At 43.6% G+C, this 10,713-nt stretch overlaps 1 protein-coding gene across 2 annotated transcripts in view; it reads left to right on the top strand.

The window, feature by feature from the left end:
• Nucleotides 1-5,956: 5,956 nt before the first annotated feature.
• Tmem184c (transmembrane protein 184C) overlaps nt 5,957-10,713 on the top strand; it is a 14,842-nt gene continuing 10,085 nt past the window's right edge. The window contains exons 1-4 of one of the 2 annotated variants that reach the window (XM_028782805.1): nt 5,957-6,019; nt 6,366-6,582; nt 9,717-9,847; nt 9,938-9,974. In XM_028782805.1, the coding sequence (XP_028638638.1) occupies nt 5,988-6,019; nt 6,366-6,582; nt 9,717-9,847; nt 9,938-9,974 (417 nt within the window). In that variant the 5' untranslated portion in view covers nt 5,957-5,987. The other variant, XM_028782806.1, reaches the window with a different exon arrangement.

Here is a 10,713-nt window from a genome sequence, read left to right as displayed (position 1 = left end):
TTATTTTATTTTATTTTATTTTATTTTATTTTATTTTATTTTATTTTATTTTTTTGGTTTTTCAAGACAGGGTTGCCCTGGCTGTCCTGGAACTCACTCTGTAGACCAGGCTGGCCTCGAACTCAGAAATCTGCCTGCCTCTGCCTCCCAAGTGCTGGGATTAAAGGCGTGCACCACCAGCTGGGATCTCTCTATCTTGGTAATGGGAGATCCCAGCAGGTAAGACTTCGGTGGAATAAAAAACACTTTTAGTTTACCTGCAATTTGAGTCCGGAGTATCATTCTTCAGTGACTCATGGACTCTTACACCCTAACAAGTTTGAGTCAACTGCACCAATGTGCTTGATCACATGTAGGCGGGAGGTACATATAAACAGAAAGTATGTCAGGAAGTATGACCCTGATGGACCTGACAGGGAAACCTTCTGAGGGATGCCTGTTTAAGCCTCAGTAAAGCTGGGCGCTGGTGGCGCATGCCTTTAATCCCAGCATTTGGGAGGCAGAGGCAGGCAGATTTCTGAGTTCGAGGCCAGCCTGGTCTACAGAGTGAGTTCCAGGACAGCCAGGACTACACAGAGAAACCCTGTCTCGAAAAACGAAACAAAACAAAAAAAGCCTCTGTAAAATGTCACTTATTTTCTGGGAAACCAGGAATGGACTTGACTGACCAGAGTCCATCTTCCTGTTCAGTATTTAATTAAATCTTGCTTCAAATTTGGCTCAAAATTGTGGTAGTGATCTTATTCTGGCCTGGCAGGACTAACACCTCCCCTTGTACAGGGCTAAGACTTCTTTGAGGATCATCACAGTTTGGCATACAGTGCACAAATAATATTTCATTTTTATTTAAAACTGTAAAAAATATTTCCACATTTCTATTTTTATTTCTCACTATTTATAAAATTTATAAAATCATCTGCCTTGCCACAAACAAATTTTCTCTTGATTTTTCTAGGTAATACAATTTCTATTATTTGAAGCTACTCAGGTTTTTCCCAAGCCAGATGTTGTAAGGGGCCCCCGAGGGGAGTCCCCACTCTCACCTGGAGTTGCCCGCATCCAAGGAAACACGGAGACCAGCTTGATGTAAAATAGCAAAAGGTAGTTTACTGGCGAGGGGCCCTCGGGTCGAAATGCATCCCATGCAAGGGAAGGATTTCGACCCCGACCTCTGACAGTTTGAGATTTTTATAGGGAGTGGCACAGGGGGAAGGGGAGAGCGGGAAACTTTGGCGCGGTTACATTTGATTGGGCATTTTAAACATCAGCAATAGGTGTAAGTTATCATTTTGGCGGGCATAGCAAGCTTTTCTTGGTGGTCATGATGACTCAGTATTTTTGGCCAATAAACCTCAGACCTCCCGATAGGTGAAGAAAAACACCAGATGGCCCATTTTTCAATTGGGCATGTTTAGACTTGTCAAGGCCTGTCCTTGGTTGTTCCTACATTCATGGTCACCCTGCCCTAGGAGGAACTTGTTATTTTTGTTTTGGCTATTTTCAGCAAATTGTTGGTGGTCTGGTGGGTTCTGCTGAGGCATTTTAATTTTTTGCCCCCACAATGTGATGGCTCAAATCTGCAATTCCAGCCCTCAGGAGGCTGAGGTAGGAGGATTGCAAAGCTTGGGGCCAGCCTGAGATACAGAATGAAACCCTATCTCAAGACACACACACACACACACACACACACACGAGGGGGGATGTCATTTTCATTCCTTTTAGCCTGCACCTTGATACTCCAGAAGTGTCACTTAAATTGATCTGAAAACAAGAAAGGTGGAAATGTAGAGGGAAAAGTTATGGATACTGGGTATATAGAATCCTTTTTAGATATAAAATATTCTTTAGGCTTTCTTTAGGAATGTGGAAAGACCAGTCACCACTACTGGAACTGGCCGACCCGAAAAGAGAAAGGAAAGAATGCAATTTAGTCAGGTGGAACCAAGCTGAGAACCATAGTGACAGGGCAAGGCCGAAGTGACAGGGCAAGGCGGAAGTGACAGGGCAGGACTACATTCTTGAGAAAGATAAGCGTACAGAGAGTTTTCATCTGATCCTGACTCATGTAGGTTGGGTTCCTTTGGAATGTTCCACTATTTTTATGTTATACCACCCTAGCAACCCCCTCACCCCCTCCTCATTTCCTTGGTTTGTGGTTTTTCCCTTTAAAAACACCCCTCAAACTGGCAGTCGGGGTCAATTCAGCTCCTGCGTGGGCATGCGAATTGACCGGCAGCTAGCTGTCACGCCCTAATAAATAACCTCGAAATTGCTCCGGTATATGGTGTCTCGAGTAGATTACTGGGTGGTCGCGACTTTCTGAGACTTGAGAGAGGGTCTCCCCTCTGCGGGGGTCTTCAGAAATAAATCAGAACTGAGCTGCGTATGAAGAACTCAGGTGGTAGAACAGTTGCCCAGAGTACGTGAAGCACCAAGGTTAAATCCCAGCCCTGTACAAACTGCCTTTGGTACTTCAGATCTGTAATCCCAGTACTCAGCAGATACAGAAGGGTCAGAAGTTCAAGGTCAACCTTAGTGATACAGCAAGTTTGAGGTCAGCCTGAGATGCAAGGGTAGGGGGGAGGAGGGAAAGAGTAGAGAAAGAGAAGAAAGGGGAGAGGGCAGAGCCAAAGGATGGGAAGAAAGGGAGCTTCCCTACCAGATGACTGGAAAGCTCATCTGGGGAGCCATGATTTTTACTGGAGGTCATTTTTTACTGCATAGGCTGTTTACACCTTCAAAGTCTTTCCTCCTCCACAACTAACTGCCTGCAGTTATTACTCAAATCTCTTAGATGGCAGAAGACATTTTATCACTTTTCTTGTGAGGAAACTAGAGAACATGATAGTCATGAATCCGGTAACTCTAGTAACACACCTTTGAAAGTAAGGGCAACAGCAATTTAAATATTTATCTCTGGTTTAAACACGGAACTTAAAAACAAAACCCAGTACTATTTCCCTCCTTCCCTCGGTCCTCCCCATACCTGATTCCTCCTGTTCCCATCCCCAACCCACATCCAGACTCCATCCCCCCCCACATAACCCACCTCCCACTTCCCCACCCTGTCCACCCGTGAAGTCTATTCTATTTTCCGTTCTCAGTGAGATTCACATGTCCCGACTTGGGCCCTACTCATTACTTAGTCTCTTTGGGACTGTGAATTGTAGCAGGCATCCTGTGCTTTATGGCTTATGTCCACTTATGTCCATACCATATTTGTCTTTCTGGGTCGGGTCACCTCACGCAGGGTGATCTTTTCTAGTTCCATCCATTTGCTTGCAGATTTCATGATGTTTTAATAGCTGAGTAATACTCCATTGTGTGAAGGTATCACATTTCTTTATCCAGTCTTCTGTTGAGAGACATCTAGGTTATTTCTGGCTTCTGTCTAGTACGAATAAAGCTGCTATGAATATAATCGAGCAAATTTCCATGTGGTATGGTGGTCATCTTTGGATACATGCCCAAGAGTAGTAGAGGGGGAGCCTACCCCCGACACTGCCTAAAGGGCCAGGAAGCAGAGCCTTGGCTGTCCAGGAACTCTCTTTAGACCAGTCTGACCTTGACCAGACTGGCTTGCCTCTGCCTCCCACGTGCTGGGATTAAAGGTGTGTGCCGCCACCACCCAGCTAATAATCATTCTTAGTGGTTCAAGAACTTTATCTTTTTCTGAGGCACTCACAGTCTAAGAAAAACGGATGAACATTTAAGTTAATGGTTCTAACAAAGCATAAAGGACCATTCAAGAGTTCCAAGGATCTCTCTACTCATGTCCTGCTTGCTTGCTTGTGTGTGTGTGTGTCTGTATAAGTGTACGAACACATGCACGCACGCACACACACGCACGTGTGTCTGTTCTCCAAGCAGTTCTCTCTTTTTTATACTAAAAAATTCTCTAGATAGCTCATCTCCTGCAGAGCACAGGTCCAGTCATTTATTTTACGTATCAATATCCAGTCCTTTACTCCAGCTTTCCTTTTGATTGTCTTATGAATCAGCACCCTGTGGCCCCAGCCCTTCGATTCATAAGAGACAGCAAGCAGACATTCTTTTCTTAACATTGAAAAAGAATTCAGAAATCTGTCTGCTTCTGTTAAGCACCGATGGGAGAGCTAGTTGAATGGGACCCTGACCTGAAAATTACCATTTCTAAGACATCTGGGCCTAACCTCAATCTATCCTAGGCTGATCTTGAACTTGGAAATCTGCCTGCCTTTGTAACTTTCTGATAAGCTGGCTCAGAGTGTAGCTGCCTTTATTCCTTTAGATTCATGAAGCCCCTCATAATTAATATTGTATCCTTATATTTTGCGTAGTTGAGAAATTATATATATTTTAAACTCATGTATTTAGAGCTCTTTCCCAAAACCTTAAGGGCTTTAAATTAAAATAGGTCCCTAAAGGTTCCAGTGTGTACCATTTTGTGAAGATATAACCACACCCTCGACTCCTGGAGTGCTGTTTCTAATTCTCACAGAGTCATTAAGGTTAACAGGGAGGACATTCCTAGGAGGAATGTGAAATACGTACCCACTGCAGCCTTCTACACTTGTGGAGGCTCACACCAGGAGCACTGTTTCAGGGGCAGGAACCATGTCACTCTGTCCCCACCAGAGTCACACCGGGCTCTGCACTAGAGTGTAGAAATAGATTTCAGAAATTATATAAAAATTTTCTTCCAATGAGAAGGAATGGGGAAGATGACTATCAGCAGCAGTAAGTGTGCTGGACACCAGAAACAAGCCCTGTTAGACAGCCTATCCAAAAAGACTCCCATTTGCCAAGAACTAAATAGTAGTGATATTTAGTTGTAAAGCAAGAGTTTTCCCTAATATTCTGAACTTTAATAAGTATACTAAGATTCACTAATGGTCAGGAATTTCCTTAAAACCCACTATTTTAACTTAAAGTGTAGACCAAACTAAAGTCCTACAGGCCCTTTAAGGAAAGTTGCAAAACTGGAGATCACAGAAGAAAGACTGCAGAGGTCAGACTCCAGGCTCTGGGACTGAGGAATGTGTGATTTCATCTGTATACATGAGACTCTGGTCCACGGCATGGTGCCCACATGGGTAATAGGCAGAATTCCTCTGGTTGCAGGTGATGGCAAACATCAAGCAGAGTCCAAGGGCAGAAAAAAAACTGCTCTATTACATAATAGGTCAATATTTGGACCAATTAACCACTTGAAACCTTTCTCATCTGTGAAACGGGAAAATGCCGGTCGCTATGGTACTTTTATGCAGATCAACTCATACAAAATGGGTAGAGAAGTTAGTGTTTGATTTCAGAAAATGACAACATAGGCAGCGTTCATGTGTCTAGTCGGGACTCAGATGTTTGCTTGGTCCCTTGATTTAGAAAGACTTTAAGATCTCATTTGCCATTTTTTGATCTGTAAAGCTACACAGCTAAAAGCTTTCGGTATATAGAATACCAATCTTTTGAATCTTAAGTAAGACTTTTAAACACAAGTTCCAAATGTGAACATTTCATATTGGCAGTTACTTCCAAATAAGCTGTTTTTAGAATGATTCTCCTGCCCGGTCTAGAAACTATGCAGAGAAATGCCTCCTTAGGACCCTAAACTCTAGCAACTGACTGAAATCTAAACGAAGGTTTCCTACTCTGACTTACTCCAGCGGGCTTCCTATATTACCCCTAACGACTTTTCTTTAGATGGAGTAAGGTCTCAAGAACGTAGCAGGAGTTTCTGAAAGGTTCCCAGTTACTACAATCTCTGGAGCCCTTTCAGGGAGCCACTAAGTAGGTAAGGTAGCAGGGGCCAGAAATCTTCCGCTACTCTCCTCTGCTGCCCTCACCACGCCCTCTTGGTAACCTAGGTTACAGCCACGCCCTCCTCTGTAGCTGACCAATCACAAAGCTTTGCATTGCCGGACAGGGTTAACTTGGCGTGGAAACTCAGCGCAAGTCATTGGCTGTTAGGATCCGGACGGAAACGGAAGTGGTCTCGTGTTTGGAAGATGAGTTCCTCTTCTGTTGAGGATCCGAAGCCGTGAGTGAGGAAGTTCTGGGCCGGGTCTTCTGGGGGCGGAGACTAGCCTGCCAGAGCAGGAAGGATGGAGAGTGCCGGTAGGGTACCAGCTGCAGGTCAGACCCTGAGTGCTCAGAATCCCTAAGTCACCCCGACTATCTTCGGGGTCATTATGCAGCCGAGACTCTGGACGACCTCCAGGTGAGGCGGCGGCGACGCCGCGGCGGCGGCACCGGGTGCCTGCGGGTTGGCTGGCAAGGATGCAGCCTGCACCTGCTAGCATCCGGAGCGGCCACCGCTGCCGCAGCCGCAAGCACAGAGCGACCCGAGGACGGGGCGCCAGCGGCTGGTAAATCTTTCCCTATAGGGCGTCAGTGGAGAAGACAACCGAAAAAGAGGACTTGCCAAAGACTTGGTTTAGTTCTCTAACTCGGCTGTTTCGAGAAAAATTGTTTCTGAAAATGCCTTGTGCATGTAATCGGAATAACTGGAGGAGATGGATCAGACTTCTGCTCGTATTTCTTTATGCATCGGCTCTTCTTGTTTCGGTACCAGTCTGTATTTGGGAATTCCAAAAGATGAAGGTAAGAGGGTCCTGCACCTTTACCTTTTCTTACGCTGCTTGACAGAGTTCCTTTGTCTGCCTTCTAATGCTTGAGGTCTGAAAAACATTTCGTCTTTGGACATTGAACCAATTTGTCTGGTTTTATTTAGCCGCTACAACTGGTGGTAGGTCCTGGTGGAGGAAAAAAATAGTCAATGCACCTGCTCATAATGGGTTGCTTTCCCAATGTCCATTAGTTTCCAGAAAGAACTTTATTCTTGAAATCAGATCTGCTGTGCAGATACTGGGCTTGACCAGACTAAATAAACTACCTTGAAACTACGTTCTGGATTTTATAAGCTTTTAGCCGGCTTCCTGGAACCAAAGGATTCTTGTTAAATTGACTTTGCTAATTAACTTTACGTTGAAGTTACAAGTTTTGTTTTGTTTTGTTTTGTTTTTTGGTTTTTCGAGACGGGGATTCTCTGTGTAGCCCTGGCTGTCTTGGAACTCACTCGGTAGACCAGGCTGGCCTCGAACTCAGAAATCCGCCTGCCTCTGCCTCCCAAGTGCTAGGATTAAAGGCGTGCACCACCACCACCCGGCGAAGTTACAAGTTTTGTTTCTTTCTTTAGTGAGATAAAGTCTCATGTAGATCAGGCTGTTCTGGATTTTGCTCTGTAGCCTAGGATGTTCCTTCTCCGTCCATCTTCCTAGTGCTCAGATTACAGGTGTATCCATCATTCTGCATATTCAGTGCAGGGATTGAACCCAGGGCTTTGTACATTTGAGGCAAGCATTCTACCAACCGAACTTCATCCCAGACCTGAAGTTACTCCTTAATCAAAGCAAAAATTTTCCAAACGTCCCCTGTACATTCCAGAGTAGTATTTGTTGGTGTGTTCCTAGGATGATCCAGTTGTGGAGGTCTGAAGGTGGGCAGCTTGGGAGAGTTGGTTCTCCCCTCCCATCATAATGAGTGCTGAAGATTGAGGTGAGGTCATCAGTGTTGGAGACAAGCACCTTACCTGCTGAGACATCTCTCTGGCCCACCTTGTTAATGTCATGTTGGGACATTAGTAAGGTGTGTAAGCTGGATACCTAACCTATAGCTATATCTAGAAAGTGAAAACTTAGAATGACCAATTAATAATAACCAAAAAGTACTTTTATAGAGAATCAGTTATTTTGGAAGAGTTATGGCAGGCAGACCAGGTAGATGCACCCTCCCCCGGCCCCGGTTATTTTAATCAGTGTGTCTAAACATATTTGAAGGATCTTTTTTTTTCACTAAACTTTTGTTGAATTTTCTAATTATAGTCCATATAGATATTTAAGGGTATTATAATATGCCATTAAATATTTCTCATTTGTTATGTTTTTAGGCTATTTGAGATTTGTCCACCCATATTTAGGTCTAGCAATCTTAATTTAAATGTAATTTCCTCACTTAGTATTCCTTGGAATCCAGTAGAGAAACGTAAATGAAGTGTATATCATTTCTGTCTCTTAGTTGTAAGCATCAACAGTAGTCTTACAGTACCACTAACCTTTAAGGCCATTTCTAATCTGCAATGGGAACTGTTGACAGCCCAGGCCCCTCACTTCCTGATACAGATTTTTAATGGAGGACATGCAGGTAAGCATGTCAGATGATGCACTTAGACATGCAAACGTAGAACTCAGAACGGCTTAAACTCCAGATGGATGGGAATCCTGTGTAATCTACTCTGTCTGCCATAAGAAATGCCCTAAGAACCTGGGCTCTGGTGACGGCTCAGCAGGTAGAACAGTAGCCTCGAAAGCATGACCGCCTGATCTATGTCTGTAACCAGGTGTTCATGGCAAGATGGAAGAGACAGCTGCCTGCAAGCTTGCCAGCCAGCTAGCCAAAACAAGAGACCCTGCCTCAAGGTGGAAGGAGAGAGCTGACTCCCCAGTGTTGTCCCCTGACCTCCGCACTGCATACCAGCACTCACACACATAAGAGCACACATTTAATACATACATACATATATACATACATACGTATGTATGTGTGTGTAGCATAAACAGTGCCTCAACAGGAATTTACGTTTTTATAGTCAGAAAACTATTTTGGAGTCAAATACCATGGGACTGAGTGGGGTTTCAGTTTGAGGAAGGTCCTCAGGTTGCAGACAGCCATGCTTCTGCTGAATCCTCACATGGCTGAAACATCTCTTTTTGAGATCATCCCCCCTGACACTATGACCTCATTTCAGCTACATCCCTTCCTGCCAGCCTTATCTCCAAGGATGGCCACTTATATTAGGGGTTAAGTTTCAGTAGGTGAATGAGGAGAGCCCAGCCTAGTCACTAGTGTTCAGACTTTACACAGTGTCCACAGGTAAAAGAACGCTTGAGATTAAGGACAGACAGAAGGAACAGCAAGGACCTGGCACCAATATTTATAGGAATTTACAGGAAGAGTCAATGAAGTGAACACCAGATGGGGAGGGTTTGAAGGGGAACATTTGAAGTGTCCACATTTGCCACCCTGTCTGTCACTTCTCACAAGTAGGAAGACCATTGGGGAGTTTAGTGATTTTGCTGCAGTTGGAAGGGCCTAAGACAGAACAGAACTGTTTAAGTGTGAGGTAGAATGTGTGGTAGAGCCGGGCAGTGGTGGCGTACGCCTTTAATCCCAGCACTTGGGAGGCAGAGACAGGCGGATTTCTGAGTTCCAGGACAGCCTGGTCTGCAGAGTGAGTTCCAGGACAGCCAGGGCTACACAGAGAAACCCTGTCTCGAAAAACCAAAAAAAAGAGAATAATCATATCTTCTTTGATTATCCTCGTGTGTGTGTGTGTGTGTGTGTGTGTGTGTGTGTGTGTGTGTAGGACTCCTCTGTGAGACAGGGTCTCAGTGTGCAGCTCTGGCTGTCCCAGAGCTCACAGGGTTCCATCTGCCTCTGCCTCCAAGGAACCTAGTGCCCACGTCTGACTTCAGAAGCCCACACTCACTTTGCATATATACATATAATTGTTTAAAAAGTAAATCTTTTTTTTTTTAAATTGTTACCAATTATTTGGGAAATAACGAAACAGTATTACTAATCAAATGAAAATTTAAGAAAAACAAATATTGATCTTTATAATTTTAATATCAAAATGTAAACAAATGTGGGTTTGGCTTTTTGTTTTGTTTTTTAAGGTCGGAATACACACAAAAGCATGGTTTATCGCGGGGATATTTCTGCTGCTGACCATCCCCATGTCTCTGTGGGGAATCCTGCAGCACCTGGTGCATTACACTCAACCTGAACTTCAAAAACCGATAATAAGGTTGGATCGTAATATATTTGTTATTACTAGTATTGACTGACTTAATTCTTAAGCAAACATTACATTTTTTTTATGTTTTACTTTCCATAGGATCCTTTGGATGGTCCCAATATACAGTTTGGATAGTGTATGTATATTTTATTATATTTCATTAAGAATTTTATGACATTTAACTGTGCCTTCTAGAGAATGTTTAATAAGGTAATTAGCACACAATATTGGCAAAGAGAGATTAACAGTGAATTTTTTTTTCACTATTTTATTTCACTTTTTTGTTTTTGTTTTATTTTGTGTTTTCAAAACAAGGTTCTGTGTAGCCTTGGCTGTCCTGGAACTTACTCTGTAAACCAGGCTGGCTTTGAGATCCAGCTACCTCTACCTCCTCTGAGTGCTGGGATTAAAGACTTACACCACTAAAACCTGGCTATTTCATATTTTTTTGAGGCAGGGCCTCACTATGTAGTTCTGGCTATCCTGGAACTCACTATATAGACCAGGTTAACCCAGAACTCACAGAGAGCCTCCTCCCTCTGTCTCCTCTAAGTGCTGGGATTAAATGTGTTCGCCAACTGGCCAAGTTTACTGTATTTTAATGTTAGTAAGAAAGGTAAAATATGATTATGAAGAAAAATGCAAATACCTTAAGTATTTTTTAGTGTATAGCTGTTTTCTTTCCTCAGTTGCTTACATTTTCAGATTAGTGGCTCTTAATCATTTAAAGAATGTAGTATTGTAAATTACCTTCAGCCCTAGGTAGTAGCCACAAGGGAATTCCTCTCCATCCCAGGTACCACAATGTGCTGATGCTCAGGTCCCTCATATAAAATGGGTAGCATCAGCATATGACGTAGGTACAGGCATCAGCA

Source organism: Grammomys surdaster, unplaced genomic scaffold, assembly GCF_004785775.1.
Source record: "Grammomys surdaster isolate TR1022 unplaced genomic scaffold, NIH_TR_1.0 883, whole genome shotgun sequence".
Taxonomy (NCBI): Eukaryota; Metazoa; Chordata; class Mammalia; order Rodentia; family Muridae; genus Grammomys; species Grammomys surdaster.
Note: the sequence above shows the minus strand (reverse complement) of the source record. Positions and strands in the feature narration are given on the sequence as shown.